Genomic DNA, 16,733 nt, shown 5'->3' on the forward strand with positions numbered 1-16,733 from the left:
GCATCATCCAAAAAACTCAGGAAAAGATTCCCTAAAAATGCAGCCATTGTAAGACTATGAAATACAAGATTAGGAATTTGGAAGTATGGAGAGAGGTAGTGTTTTCAGGTTTATAAACAATCCTTGAAATAAATGTTTGCTTACTTAAGCTTATTAATAAAACTATGGGGAAAGAATGTCTATTCTGTCTTTTCAGATATCTCCATGGTGCTGGGAGGACAAATGTGGTAATCCAGCAATGTTCCATGAAATTAATTCCTCGGGAAAGTCTTGAAAGAATGCACTGACATAAATACTACCCTCGTGTAAGCCGTGTGTTAGCAACTACCAGTTGTGCAAATCAGTCTTTCTAGTCATTTCCCCATAAGCTGACATGAAATGCAGAAGCCTTCAACAAGTACCTGAAAGGAAATGAAAGAGAAGGAAAACAAGAGTAACCCAACCCTGCCTTATTCATATTTATAGTAATTCAGAATTCCTGGACTGACAACTGATACTGAGTTCAGCTTGAAAAACTCAAGAGTAGGAGCCTTTTCCATACTTAGCCTCTCTATTCAATTTCACGTTAAGACTTATTCCACTTGACAGTATAATTTTCCTTGCTCTGTGTACAGAACCACCCTAATCTGTCCTATAGTGTGTTGATTATCTTGTCAGTAATTAATAGCCTTGCTATTTCTGCTTTGCACTCAGCTGCCCTGCTTTAATTATGCCGGGACATCAATATCCTGGAGGAGCCATTTCTCAGTGTTCTCAGACATAAGGAAATGTGATGGGAAATTTATCTTGTCTCATGCATCTTGTCCACACATTGGTTTTCTGGTTCCTTAACCCCTTTATAGAAGGGTGTCTTGTTATTAAATAGCCACCTATTTATAAATCTCTCCAGAAACTTCCTAGACTTGATCTTCTATTTGAGAAAACTTCTAAGTATTGCCTTAAAAAATTTTAGAACCCTAGATATTTTACATTTAGTAGCATTTTCATTACTAAAAGGCAAAGTTAAACGGAAGATTTTAAAAGCAGAAATCCAAATCACAGAGTTAAATTTCACTGATTTTTTTAATGAAAGGAAAAGAATATTTTGAGAATAAATAAATAAATAGAGAAAGCCAACCACAAGAACTGTGCTGCACAATATTAAAACACAGTTCCTGCCATTAAGATGTCTAAAATATAACAGGAGGTAGAAGAGACTTAGTGGTCATCTTGAAACATGTCTTATTTCATAGAGAGGTGACATGACATTCTGATTTACATAGTTATTGCCAGAATCAAGAATCAAGACTTGAAGCCAAGTCTTCCTATTCCTGGCCTAGGATCTTTTATTATACAAATCTCATTCCAACAAGTAAAACACAAGTTAACAACTTATAAAAGATTCAAAGAGGAAGGGACACTTGAGATGGACTTTGAGAGAAGGGTAGGATTTTCCCAGGCATGATGATTCCTGAACAAGATCAATGGGATAAACCCTTTGAGGGAGCACTGGGGAGGAAGGCAGAGGTCAGAAGGTGAGGATTTGAGGAATGAGAAACTGCACTGGAGCATAGAGAGTGATTGAAGACGCATTTTTCAAGAAGCTTGCAGACTAAAGGAATGGGACAGGGTGGCAGATTAAATGGGTAAAAGGGTGAAAGGAAGGTTTGTTGTCTATTTGTGTGACCAAGATATGCTGGCAGTGTGTAAAGGACTAATGGAAATTGAAGATTTATGAGAGAGGAATAATTTATGAAATAAGGTCCCAGAGGAGGCAGGAGGGTGAGACCAAATGTACAGATGGACGGGTTGATTTTGACTAAGAACGAGCATAATACTTCCTTTGTCAGATTCATCAGGCGACAAAGAGAGGCAGGTGAGGATTCAGAGAGGAACAGAATTAAAGGGGCTTGTGTTGAATGCCTTCATCCTTTTGGGAGATGAACCCATGAGGTCACATCCTAAGAATGAGGCAGGGAGAATCAAGTTGGAAACTTGTGAGTGAAAATGGATCTGAACATCTGGGGTGGGGAATAAGAAGGGAAGTCAACAAGAGATGAGATGAATAAAAGGCTTTCTCTGCAGCATGGAGGGGACAGTGGAGACTAGTTTTATTTTCTCCAGCTGTGCTGAGAAGCCTGGGGAAAAGAAGATGAAAGCAGCTGCTGAGGGTTCCCAGGGATTAAAAGGACCAAGGTGGAAGAAGCCAGAAGGACCTGGGGGTGGGGAGTATGATGTGGAAGTGAGGGCATCATTGACCACAAGCACAGAATGGAGACTGGAGAAGCTGTGTTGAGGGACAGGGAAAGGATCAGGAAAATCAAGAGGGCTGGTAAAACCTCACATGGATCTTTGGGAATAGGAAAATGGCACCATGTAAGGACAGGAAGTTGTTTCAAAGGGAAGAGTCACAATTTTTGGTTTTAATAAATATCATCATAAAAAGTCCCAAACCAGACTTGGCATATACATGTCTATGCATGTCCTTATATCCACTCCAGCAGGATGTTCTTGCTTTTAAATGTTCACACTGAAATTCCTTGCAGAACAAATTGCTCAGGTGCTGGGCTATAAGGATTATGGTTTATATGACCCAAAGGCAGAAACATTTAATCTTCCTTCTTCCTTTGATGGACTTATGTTGTTCTTCCTTGCCATCAACACATATTCATTGACAGTTCACTTCTCTTTCTCAACTATTTATTGAATACCCACTCTGCTCCAGAAATTGTGATTGCATTAGAAATAAAAAAAAAAAAAATAAGACAGGGATCTTTGTTCTCCAGAAGCTTACAATGTGATTAATGTAGATAGGCAGGTAGACAATTTCAATATAATGCATTAAATGCTATGACAGTAGAATGATGCTAACAGGAGCAACACAAAGCAAAGGTTCTGTGTCAAATACTTTAAGGGAATTGCCACCTTAGACAAGCTTAAACAGAACTCTTTAATGTAGAACTTACCAGAGTTTCTAATATGTTATTGTGCATTGTGAATCTTTATGTGTGTATGTGGAAGTGTAGAGATCTAGTATGCAAAATTTCCCCAACTCATTTGATCACAGAACTTCTTTTCAATGAAACAACTCAAGGGATTTGTACCCCATGGGACACACCCTGAGAAGTGCTGACATAAAGTTCTCGTCTAGTGAAAAAAAATGTATTTATATTTTTTCAGATTGGCCAGATAAGGGTTTTCTCCAAATCTATACATGACTTTTGAAGCCTATTTGTTTTTTGATCCTATAATAGAGTAAAGATAGACTTAGAAGGGTTTACCATGAAGATTTTAGTGACTGCAGAGCTGATCATTAAGCCAGACATGGATGAAACAGAATGCCTGGTCATTCTCTCATTTATGGGCCATTTAACATTTTTTTCCAAAAGAAATATTTAATGAGCACAATATTGAGTTCCTCCCAGTGCTTCTAATTAACAGACTACTTAAAGATCTTTGCTAAAAGGAAAACTAGCTTCAGGCCAGAAGATATTGCAGGACCTAATATACGCACTATGGTGACCAAGCATAATTTTAAACTAAGGATTTGAACATATAATGGCTAATGTTTGTGCTCCATTGTTACGGAATTTCTGACAATGACTCTCTAGGGTCTCTCTTACATTTGGCTTTTAAGGAAAGCATTTTGGAGTGAAGTGTTCCCTCTCCTTGTTATCCTCTCTAGTGTTTGCAAGTCTCAAGGTAACTCTTGATTACCTGCTCTCTATTTAGTAACTTGCTGGGAAAAAACAGGTCAAGAAAAACACTTCATGATTTGTGCCCTTTCAAAATATTTCTAAAACTAAACAATCTATTGTAGAGCCAGCCTTGATGGCCTAGTGGTTAAAGTTCAGAGTTCTCACCACTGTGGCAGCCCAGGTTTGTTTCCCGGGTGCAGAACCACACCACCCATCTGTCAGTTGCCATGCTGAGGTGGCGACCCACATAGAAGAACTATAAGGACTTACAACTAGGATATACAACCATGCACTGGGGCATGGGGAGGAAAAAAAAAATTATTGTAGGCTGTTCATGATTTTGTAAAAGCAGCCATTTCATTAAGAAAGTCTAGTATTATTAAAATAAAGATTTAATTCTGACCTGATTTTTAGTTTAAAGAATACTTCACAGCAAAAATCAAGGTGCAGAATTATCCATGGACTAAAGAGATGTTGTCTATGAAACCTTATGAGGATCAGGACCTAGAAAAAACAGTCTTCAAGTCTCTCTGTCATTCCCTCTCTCTCTGTTCAGCTAAATTTAATACACGCTAACCATGTGCCAGATACCACGCTAAGAGCTTTAACTGATGCATCTCATTTGATCTTCACCGTAAGCCTGCAAGGTAGGTAATACTAACATACCCATTTTACATATGAAGAAAAGTGAGACTCAGCAAGGTCACACACTACCCAAATTACAAGGTGTAAGTTCAGAGAACCCATAGCCAAGTCTCTTAAGCATTATGCTGTATTTGTCTGTATGGAACCACCTTGAATTTTGACCCCTCCTAGGAGCCAAAGTTATTTCTAAAATAGAACAACTATGCATTAATAATAAAGCCCTAGAAATTTTTAGAAAACTTGAGTTAGGGCTGGGCTCCCCTTCTTATCTGGTCCTACACTTTCGATATCAGGCAGGAGAGGGCTGGGAGGCATAAAGGAATAGTGTAAAAAACATGGATTCTGGATTCAAAAAGAACTCTCTAGATTTACTTCTCAGCTCTGCTGTTTAATTGCTGTGTGCTGCTGAACAACGTCCTTCAGTTTCTGGCTGAGCTTTCCTCATCTGTTAAATGGGGCTTCCCTCCCCAGGGTGCTGTGGCATCAAACGAAACGTTGAGTGCCTAGCATGGTACCTGGCACATGGAAAGTGTTCGACAGAAGTTCCTGTTGTTTCAGCAGCCGTCACAACATTACAAGAACCCATCCATACAGTTACTTGGCTAGAACGGTCAAGGAAATTCTTACCATTGCTATCCGTCCTTAAACAGAGTTATACATTACAGTTTCTGTCAAATATTAGACTATCTAGGGGAGATAACAGGGAGTTATTAATCAAATCAGCTCACTGTCTTTAAAACAGGCTGGGTAAGAACTAACAGGGGGGAGAAAAGTAAAGAAACGTCCAGAGTGAAGGCATCTGGGAAGGCACAGCTGAGGTAATGTGTAGGTATTGGGAGTGAGGGAGGAGAAACAAGGAAAGAGAGCTCCAAGTTTTGTTCGTTACAGTTCTGTCCAGGCTGCTCCTCACTCAGCTCAGCTCTGGTTTCATGTGACAGCTCACTGAGAGGTGACAATAATGTTCATGACAGCAGGTTATGTTAACAAGTAATGCAAATATAAGGGATTATTTTTGTGATTATTTTGAATATGCAGCATAGATACTCAAACATATCTCCCAGACATTTCCACCAGTGAAAATTAGCACCAGGATTAGGCCAGGCGTAGTCGAAATTCAAATACATGGCCCTTGAGCCAGGGGGTAGGTGTGAAAATGCAGCCATTCGCTATCTTTGAGACTAATCGCACTTGACTGGCTTTAGGAACGAGGTCCTGAGAACAAGAGCAGCGAGGGTTCCTCCCCACTACAGTGCACTAAGCTCTAAGCTCAGGCATTCATTTCTAGTAGAACATGAGCTTGGGTCAGTCTAACTCTGCATTCTAGGATGCCAAGGGCACTAAAAGGACATAGTTTACTTCCTTTACAGGAATGTTGTGAGAATTAAATAAAATAACAGAAGGTGCCTATACCCCATGACACACTGGGGAGCCTCACTATCTCCAACTGCACAAGAACAAGCTTTCCCCAAGACTGGATAGAAACCTTGAGCATCCAAAGAAACTGCACCAAAGGGCAGGCCTCAGGGTTGGATAGACCATGGTTCAAATACTAGCTCTGCCACTTACCAGCCTTAGAAAGTCCACTCATTCATTCTTTTATTTATTCATCTTTCATTGTTCTTTTCATTATTCTTCTGTGTATTCATTGACCACATATGTGTACCAAACCAAATTTACTGAACAAAACGTTACTGATGATCTACTGTGCACCAAGCACAGTGCTAGATGCTGTAGATGCAGAAATGAACAAGACTAACAAAGTCCTTGTCCTCATGAAGGTTATATTTTTATGAGAGAAGAGAAACGGACAATGAATATCTTGGGTATTAGTATTTTAAAAGCTTCCCAGGCAATTTTAATGAGGGTCAACCACTGCTTACAAGTCAGAATCTGACAGTCATCCCACAGACAATTATTGAGCATCAAAACTGTGAGTCAAGTATCTGCTAGGTTTTGGGTTCCAGATGAGAAAAGTAAGGAAGAAAGAGATTAAAAATACTGACAAAAAGAATATCATTCAGCCATTAAAAAAGGATGAAATCTTGCCATTTGTAACAACATGGATGGACCTACATTATGCTAAGTGAAATAAGCCAGGTAGGGAAAGACAAATACCATATGATTTCACATGTGGAATCTGAAAAAAAACATTGATATAGATACGGAGAACAGATTGGTATCTCACAGGTACAGAGAACAGATTGGTAGTTGCCAGAGGCAGGGGACATGGGGGTGGGTGAAATATGTGAAAAGGGTTAAAAGTTACAAACTTGCAGTAACAAAATAAATAAGTCATGGGACATAAGGTACAGCATAGTACTATAGTTAATAATACTGTATTGCACATTTGCAAGTTGCTAAGAGAGTAGATCTTAGAACTTCTCATCACAAGAAAAAAAACTTTTGTTACTATGTACGATGATGGATCTTAACTAGACTTATTGTGGTGATCATTTTGCAACATATACAAATATTGAATCACTGTTGTACACCTGAAACTAATATAATGTTATAGTATGTCAATTACACTTCAATTAAAAAAAACACTAAGATTGCAAAGCCAGTAAATGATAGAATTAGGATTTGAAACCAGAGAGACTCCTGTATCTATGTGCCTAATCCCTGTGTTATACTGTCTCCAAGATGATGAAGGAGAGGCCTAGCATGCCGAGAACTCTAACCTACTCTGGGGAGTGGGGCCAGAGAAGGATTCTCGGCCGAAGCGAGGTTTAACTGTGATTAAATTAAGATGAGGCTAGGCAGCAGAAATAGAGAGCGTAATAACGCAAGGTAGGAGAGAGCAGAATGTGTTCCAGGAACTAATTGTGCAGCATGATTAGAGTGGAGAAAGCAAGAGGTGAAGCTGGGGAGGGGGCTGATGTCAGGCCCCGCAGAGCCTTTTTCCTAAGAGCAATAGGAAGCCAAAGGGTCACTGGGGGGGAGGGCTTCCTCATGACAATTCTGCTGCCAGCAGAGCACATATCGGAGGGGGCAAGAGTGGATTGCAGGTAGGGTTTATTTTTAATTTCAATTTTCAGAAATCAACTTATCAACCAATGGTTCTCATCCAAGGATGGTATGGCACTTCTGGGGCCATTTGGAAAATGTGTGGAAATAATTTGGGCTGTTGCAGTAATTGCAGATGCTAAAAACCCAGTAACGTGAAGGATGCCCCCTTACAAAGACAGAACTGTCCTCTTCCCAATGCCAAGGGGGCCCACACTGGAAATCCAGCCATTGGCAGAGTCAGAAGGCTTCACTGTAGAAATATGAATGTTAAAGCCATGACCATGTAAAAGCAATTGTATAGCTGAGAAACTCTGGGGAGTGAAGGAGACAAGAGAGGTGAAGGGAAACACAGGGGTGAAAATTTGTTCATCTTACATAGTGGGGTATCAAGAGACACTATCTAAAGTTTACAGGTCCAAAAACAAATGGTTAAGTGTATTAAAGTTATAATGGAAGCAAGAGAAAAGTTGAAAATAAAAATATAACTAAAAATTGTGAGAAGGAGGGAGAAAAGAAAAAGAAATAGTATAAACAAGCTAAATTCCTTACCCTTCATAGCAAGGAGTCAGCAAATACTGTTAAGATTAATGAATTAAGAAATGGAGGTGGAAATACAATATTTAGAACTATAAAGGAAAACAGAAAATCAGAAAAAAAGCCTTCAGAAAAAGAAGTAGAATTGGAGTTTGAGTTTAGGTGTAGGGAGTGGTAAGGGAAAATCTGACTTTTCATTTTCTTCCTTCTCTGAAATACTGTTTGTTTATTTCTGTCTTGTGTATGTTACATAAGTAAGTGAACTTTACCTTCCTGCCTGGCTTAACGCATGCCTTTATGGACGTCAAATGGTTCTCTCACTCTCTGAGGAGCCGGTTCTGTTTAGCAGAGACCTCCCAAAAACTACTAGTCACCTTCAGACATGTGTCCAGATTTTTCTAGTGTTGAATTGTACCATCTCCTCTTCTGCACTGGGGCCCAACCTATGATTAGTTCCTTCCGAGGGCTGTAAGAGCTTCCTGCCCCCACTGGGTCTAGATCCATTTTTCCTTAAGTGGTTGGGGAGGAACTGTGCAGTTGTTAGGAGGGTTGGAAGTCAGCTGAAGAAGAAAAGGGCAAATTCTCTGGGACACCCTTATTTGCTGGGCTTGCAGCAAATGGGCTTGCTCCCATCCCATGGGAGTTATGTAAGAGCAGGAACTCACTATAAAGGAATGGGCAGCTTCCTAAACAACCCATGACTGTGAATAGAAGATACAGGAAGAGGGTGGAGTGGAACGGGTAGGGGCATGAGCAGGAGTTGGAATCCAGCAGGGCTCAGCTGAGCTTCTATCTGTCATTATTTTTCATATGTCCAATTGGTAGAACTACTCTCTATTACTCTATATGGCCTTCTGTGAGGCAGTGAGATTGTACTGTCCTTAGTCGCATGGTTATCTTAATCTTCTATCATTTGTGATCTCCTCCTCAAGGGTAGGATCTGAGTTTCATTCATCTTTACAGCCCCTGCGCTGAGCATATACCTAATAAAGTGCTGGTGGAATAAAGGAATAAATAAAGGAATGGATGAATGAATAAATAATTGAAAGCCAAATGAATGAATGAAATGCTTATCATACCCCCCCTTTTATATAAACATTAGCAAACACGGTATGGAATATAACAAAAGTTCCATTACTTTTTGGTGCGTCCCTGATTGTGTGAACCTGGTGCATGTCGGCATGTGTGCATATGTATGTGGTGTGCGTGTGTATGTGCGTGTGTATTACCTAACTATTTACAATAGTTAAATAATTGGTAACGGGAAAACAATTTAAGTCTTTGGGATCACTAAGAGGTGCAGAGAGGCTTGGACATCTCCAGGACTAATAGATCCAAGAGGATACGCAATAATGCTGTAAACGTCAGAGGACACTTATGGAAAGATGGGCTCATTCAGAAAATGTTTGGAATGGGTCAGTAATAAGCTTAAAGAGCATGATCCTAGGCTAGGAGTAGGAACTTGACACCAGAAACACCAATTTGCTTTCTCTATTGCCCAGGGGTTCAAGCCAAATATCTCAGACTAGTCAAGTCATCAAAGCATGATGGAATTAAGAAGAGATACCTCCAATAACACTACCGATTTAATTAACATAAAATAATACAAACAGTGCCAATGAGATTGTGGTAAAATCTGTATGCTTATATTCTGCTAGAGGTATCAGAAATTGGTTCAACCCTTTTAGAAATCAGTAAGTCAAGGAGGCTGCCATGTCATTACAATCACAATTTCTTTTTGCCTAGCAATGGAAAAGAACTTTGTAAAGATATTCCAAGATCTTTGATTAATCATTGTAAAGATTTAATCATGCCCTGGTGGGTACTCCAATGGACTAAAAGTAACGAAGCAACATTATGACGCGAATGGTATACAAAATTTCTTTAGCAGAAAGTCATAAATAGACAAAGGGATGATTCTGTCTGGATGGTTGTAACTAAGAGAAGTTCAGGCCATCAATGCTTGTGAAGAAGGTTTTACTGCTCTTCTAGGTATGTATCTTCCCCTGGGGAGTCTGGATTTTGGGTAATTCCTGGTTAATGAATGTGATTAACTGATTCATCCATTCATTAAACCATATTCACTGAGCTCCCATTGTGTGAGTCATCTTTTTGAAGGAAGGGAACTTTCTAATCCTTTGGGCCCCTTTCTTGCACACAGCGAGTGTACCTGACAGATATCTTCTGACTGAATGACAGGCTGAAACAAAACAGATTTTCCCATACTAGTTTCATATCTGGGTGGTAGTTGACAGCATTTATTGCATCTGTAAAACTTCCTTAAGTTTATGAGTTGTTAAGTTCAGGAGATCACAGTTTCTTTTACAGTTTCTTTTCTCTTGCAACAAAGATCTCTTTGTTTTCTCATTGCTGTCAAAATCATCAGCTGATGGTTCCCTTCTGTAAATGCTCTCTGTCTGGGTTGCCTCCCATTTTTCACCGAGCTTCCGCATCCTGTGTTCAGCTAGAGCCTTAGACCGTTGACCTTAAAGCCTCAATGGAGAAACAGGTTCACTGATTTCACCTTTTAAAAATAGTAGCATTCGTGTGTGTGTGTGTGTGTGTGTGTGTGTGTGTGTGAGAGAGAGAGAGAGAGAGAGGGAGAGAGGGAGAGAGGGAGAGAAGGAGAGGATTGTGGCTTCAAACTAAAGTTTAGCCATTGAACTTGAACTATTCACACATTCCCTTTCTTTGCTGGAATCTAAGAAATAAACAACAAGCAAATTCCCTAGGTGGCCATGATTCTGAGATGCAGAAAACTGAAAAGAACTGAAGGATATAACTTGTGCATGGCTGGGAAAGGGTGTGGGGGGTGGGGCTGTCAGCTTGAACAGAAGAAAAATAACATATCACCAGTTGAAAATATTTAAACAGAAATTCACTAACCCAGTCCAGCAACTGAACGAACAACGGATTGCGCTGGTTCTACTGTACCTTGGTAGGCATGGGCTTCTTAAAGGGGATTTCGGCTTGCATCCAAACACCCCTTGGGGACTCCAGCACAGACCAGACCTTCTCTTGAACTACGTGGTTCTCTTCAAAGATATACACTGCCAGGCTGTCACTCATTTTTAAAAACCCATAGATGGCATAATAAAAACGTAGACAATACTGCAAGTTTCCCGGCAGGGAGGGACCGTAGAGCCTTCCAATGTAGCCAGGCTGAGATGTAAACTTTGTGTTGGCCAGCAAATAATACCCTACAAACAGGACAAAGCATTCAGTGTATCAGCAACGAAAAACTTAAATGATCTAGCCCCGATGATCAAGTGGGAAAATTTGGTTAAAGTAGCAGAATTTGCCAACAGAGGCTATTTCTATAGGCTTTAAATGATAGAAAGCATTTTCTAATATGTGTGGCTTAAGTGATAGACTATATCTATGTGACTCTATTGCAAATAAACCTTCTCCAACTCTAAGTCAACTTCATAAACCAGTACAGATTTCCAACCACATGCTCAGATTCCAGTCATCAATTAGGATTTACGTTTTTCATGAAACAAAAAGGATAAAATCATTGTGAGGCTCCCAGCTGCCTGGGTCAACCAGCTGACTTAGATTGAGTGACTAGTACTGGGTCATAGTGAATGTAAGGCACAGAGCAGATTTTTCCTTCCTATCTCTGCAGTGACCAGTGGAGATGGAGAGATGAGGCTGGCCTGGTAGTCCTTGCAACCTTGGTTATTTCACATGAGTGGTGTTACGGACTGAACTGTGTCCTCCCCAAAATTTGTTTTGTTTCAGCCTGTCATTCGATCAGAAAATATCTCTCAAATACCTTCTTTGCACAAGAAAAGGACCCAGAAAAGGATAATTATTTCTTCTAAATAATACAAAGAAAAGTAAGATCAAGAACTACCCCTCTCACCCGCTCCCCCAGCCCCGTGGTAAACTTAAAACAAGTCCATGTATCCTAAAAAGCCTCGGCAGAAAAGAGAAAAATAATACCCTATTTTTTTTTTTCCTTTTTCTGTTCCTCCCCCATCAATTTTCTTTTCATTGCCTCAGTATTTGCTAAAATAGTTTAGTTTTACCCAATTATTTAATTCATCTGGCAAAAGGTTCTTTGGTTATTTCACATGAGTGGTGTTATGGTGTAAATTGTATCCCCCACCCCCCAGAATTCATAGGTTGAGGTCCTAACTCCCAATGTGACTCTATTTGGAGATTGGGTCTTTAAGTTAAATGAGGTTATAAGGGTGGGGGCTTAATCCTATAGGACTGGTGTCATTGTAAGATGAGGAAGAGACACCAGAGATCTCTCTCTCGCTCCACGTGTACACAAGAGGAAAGACCATATGAGGACAATGAGAAGGTGCCATCTACAAGCCAGGAAGAGAAGTCTCACCAGAAAACAACCCTGCTGGCATTTTGATCTTGGACTTCTAGCCTCCAGAACTGTGAGAAAATGAAATTCTGTTGTTTAAGCTATCCAGTCTGTGGTATTTTGTTATGGCAGCCCTAGTAGACTAATAAGGTGGCCATACAACAGACAGAACAACCTTTTTAAACCTAAATTTAATCCCTCTCTTCTCTTCTTAAAACCTTTCAATGGCTCTCATTTCCTTTGTAATAAAATCCCAAACACTTACTCTGGTCCGCCACACCCATAATCTATCTCACTCTCTGACTTCATTTTCCTCCACTCTCCTCTACACAGTGCAGCCACACTAACCCTCCAATTCCTTCGAATGTCCAGCTCTCTCCAAACTCAAGCCCTGTTCCCAATGCTGGATTGCTCCCACTCTCCCAGCTAACACCCACTTCCCTCAGAAAAACCTTCCCTGAATCCCCAGCCAAAATTAGGTTCTTTCCTCTATTCTCTCTCAGAGCTCACTCTTCATTTCTTTCATAGCACTTATCACAACTTGTAAATATAAATTTATTGTATTCATATTTGTCTAATGTTTCTCTTGCCCATTAAAATGATTGTCAACCAGTGAGGGTGGGATTCATATCTGATTTGTTCACTATTATATCCCCCAGGAGTTAGTCTGGCCAAGGTTAGAAAAGGTTTTTGTAGGGCCTGTATTTCTGCAAGTTAGGCCACCTCTAAGAAAAGTATACAAAATTACAGATATAAAATTGTGAGGGCCCCCTGCAAGGCCTTTCCCAGGGCCTGTGCGAGTAAGGGGCCCTGCAGCTTAAGTTTCATGAGCTTTGTGGTAAACTCACCCTGGTGCCCAGTATATAAATAATAGTCGAATAAATGAATTAGACACTAACCCCTTGAGAACAGTCTCTTTCCACCAGTGTCTGCTGGAGTGGGCTTCCCAGGGGTCCATTAAAGAGATTAGGTGATCCTTATAAAAGGGGAGCTCAAACTGGTTTCTAAGAGTTCCCTGTAGATATATCCATCAAGTGCCCACCCATTTTCCAATAGCTCTTATTGCCCAAGAATGTATTTTTTATTGCAATAAAATACACATAACATAAGATTCACCATTTTAACCATTTTAAAGTATATAATTCAGTGCCATTTAGTACATTCACAATGCTGTGCGACCACCTTCGCTATCCAGTTCCAGAACATTTTCGTCACCCCAAAAGGAAACTCTGTACCCAGTAAACAGTCACTCCCCATTCCCTCATCCCCAGCCCCTGGTATCCACTAATCTGCTTCCTGTCTCTATGGATTTGCCTATTCTGGATGTTTCATATAATTGGAATATAATAGCTTTTTAAAGGTATTTCTCCATCTAAAGTGAAGAGCAAGATAATTTCCAAAGGCTTGGCTTTTTAATTAACTGGCAAATACTTTTGCAACTTGAATTCTAATTTTAGTAAAAGGTCATACACAAGATTACTGATTGTCTTTTTGCTTCTTTACAGCTGCCTTTTTTTTTTTAAGTCAGCGTCCTGGTGGGGTAAGAATGGCGAATAAAGCATGAATACAACACACACACACACCCGCCCCTCCCCGACATTCCCACCCAGACAGACTCCTGGTTTACCTACGCCTGAAGTATGGTCTCCAGTTCGATACATATTTGGTTTTACTTTCACTCGGGTCCAGCCCAGACCTTCTTTATCTTGGTAAAAGTTGCAGAGATCTTCCTCAAAATTGCAGCTTGCTTCTATGGCACTGAAAGGACGCTCTGAGTAAAGGAGAACCAAAGTTAAAAAGAGCCAGACCCCAGGATCTCAAAGGACTACATCAGCTGGGTGACAAATATGTACACATTTGTGCCAGGGGAGACAGAAGAGGGGAGACAGAAGAAGTAAAACACGACACAATATTTTTACCCTAATGGCATGCTGACAGGTTAGCGTCAAACCAGTGTTTCAGCATGACAGGAAAATTGTTCTTTTCCTCCCTAAAGGGCTGGAAGGAAGGAGTTCTGTTCACATTCTCTATGAAAATAAAGAAGTACCAGACTTCAAAAGAAATCTCCTTTCATGATGCACAGACTGGGAGCATTTATTCACATACTTCTTCACAACTCAGAAATCATTCAGACAAAATTTAAAAGACAGAAAAAGGTAAGTATTTTAAGAAATTCTTAATTTCTAAGTCAGATATTTTAGAAATAATATTTTCCAGAAATAATTTTCCTTTGTTGCTCAATCTCTGTGTCAGAAGCACAGCCGCTGTCTATTTATAATTGACATTAGTAGTAGGAGCTGATCTGCTTGAAGAAAATTATTACTCAGTATAAATCACGCTATTGGAAAAGTCACACCAATTTCATCACCCGTACTCCTTTTATTTTGGCTTTTGCTGAGTTCTGGTATCATTTACTCTGGTCTATAAATATCACCTCATTCCAGATTGCCTGGAGGGAATGGAACTTAAAAGATTTCTGCTCTTTTGAGAATAACTTGGTCCCAGCAACAAGTGATTGTAAACTTCACTGTTAGACTGCCCTCCGAGTCCAGAGGGGATGTGACTGACGCAGTCCATGTAACAAAGTGTGAGCCTGTCCTGCATGCTGACATACACTGGTCTAGCATGTAGGGCCAGAGAGAGAGGGCACTGTTTTGAATAGCTGGGAAATCATCTCTAGAGAAACATGAGTTCTGAGAGCAGTGATCTGATGAAACAGGGAGCTGTTTAAAGGCAAACACTCACTATCCTCTCAATTTGTCAATTTTCAAAGCAAGAAAACATTCAAGTGGGCTGAGGAGCTGGCCCAGATTAAAGGGGATGAGAGAAGCATGACAACCAAATGCTACAAGGGATCCAAGATTCAGTCTTGGTCCAGGAAAACAAACAGCTATAAAAGACATTATTGAGGCAACTGGTGAAATTGGTATATGGACCATAGGGTAGTTGATAATATTGTATCAGTGTCAGGGTTCCTGAACTTTATAATTATTCTATAGTATGTTGGAGAATGTGGGCGGTTTTAGAAAATACACGCTGAAGTATTTAGGGGTACCGGGGCATAATGTCTGCAACCTACTCTTAAATGCTTGATAAAGCAAATGTGGCAAAATGTTAACAATTTGTAGATCTGGGTGAAGAGTACCCAGGAGTTCTTTACAGTATTCTTGCAAATTTTGTCTGAGTTTAAAATGATACAAAACAAGGAGTTTTAAAAACACTAAGCTAAAAAAAGTGATTGACACCACATTACAAAAAAAGAATAGAAAGAAAATGTTCCTACGTAGATGGGACCTGCTTGTATCTCAGAGGATACGCCCTGGCAAGTGTACAAGGAGAGCACCCTGATGAGCCAGATAGGAGAAACGGACATGAAGAGAATTCTCGATGCTCTGAGACCAGTGGATTAGCCCACACGTTGCTCTGCCTGACTGTCAGCATCAGGGAGTATCTTTAAGCCATGAAGATAAAGTCTTTGAAAAATGAATGTGATGTCATACAAACAAGGATCCTATGATATCCTCCCATGCAGATTTAAGACCATGGGAAACCCCATGATGGTCTCCAGTCCTAGTCACCCCTCTGCCACCTGGTAATGAAAAGGCAGATGAAAAGTCAAAACCTAGAGATGGCTGTCTAGTTCAGAAAATGGTGTGGCACTCCCAAAAGCCATGCACAAAGAGAAGAGCAGGTCAGTGAAATTACTTATCAGGAATATACCCCAAGAAATATACCCCTGGGTGACCACAGGAGAACCACAACCAATTCATGAGGTGTGTAGGAGAGGGTGGGAGGTGGTATTAAAATTTGAAAGTAAGCAAGGATCAGTTCTCTCCATAGTGACAAACTGAGTCACACAGAAAAGATTTTTCTGAGGATGTGATTATATTCTTTTGCTAAATATCAAGTCTTAGAAATGGATTTGTCTGGGGTCCTGAGAAGGTCTGATAAAAAGAAAATATCAAAAGCATAATCCAAAACCTAGATCTTTTTCACCAGAATGCTTCTTCTACCATGAGACAATATCTAATTCCTAAAGATGGGGCCCAGAGAGCCTGTTTGTGGCCCAAAGTGAGCTCCTGGAGATCTGGGGTGGATGGAAAGCCTTTGCTTCAGGCTTGTTTCAGAAGTTTGGGTCAAGGGGCAATCACAATTGAGTGTTAATGACATATTTGAAGCATAGGGAGGAATCAGAGGCAATTGGAAGCCCCTGAGCACCAGCTGATGAAAAAAAAAGTCCCTTTGAGCAAGGAACCTAAAAGCATCATAATGTAAGATTTAGTTAATTACTTGCTTTCTGACATTTGAACTTTTTAGAAATGAGAGGCTTTGAAGATAATCTAATCAGGTGCAGGGTGTTGCAGTTTGAGAAGAATCGTTGGGAACATTTCTCATCTTTTCCTCTGCTCATGGAGATGAACTCAGTATCAGTCCTCAAAATCTAAAAGGCTTATCAGCTCCTGTAGTGCGAGAGAGATTTGGGTGCAGTATGCTCTTGAGGCTGCTAAATGTGCACAGTAGCTTTATTTTAGCATGAGCCG

General features: G+C 40.2%; 1 protein-coding gene across 1 annotated transcript in view; it reads right to left on the bottom strand.

The window, feature by feature from the left end:
- The window catches only part of MAMDC2 (MAM domain containing 2), a 163,463-nt gene that overhangs the window by 45,176 nt on the left and 101,554 nt on the right, over positions 1-16,733 (bottom strand). The window contains exons 8-9 of the mRNA XM_058565691.1: positions 13,820-13,963; positions 10,800-11,065 (exon numbers count right to left, since the gene is read on the bottom strand). Of these exons, the coding sequence (XP_058421674.1) occupies positions 10,800-11,065; positions 13,820-13,963 (410 nt within the window). The remainder of the gene's footprint in view (positions 1-10,799; positions 11,066-13,819; positions 13,964-16,733) is intronic.

The sequence above is a fragment of the Diceros bicornis genome, chromosome 22 (assembly GCF_020826845.1).
Source record: "Diceros bicornis minor isolate mBicDic1 chromosome 22, mDicBic1.mat.cur, whole genome shotgun sequence".
NCBI classification, from domain to species: Eukaryota; Metazoa; Chordata; class Mammalia; order Perissodactyla; family Rhinocerotidae; genus Diceros; species Diceros bicornis.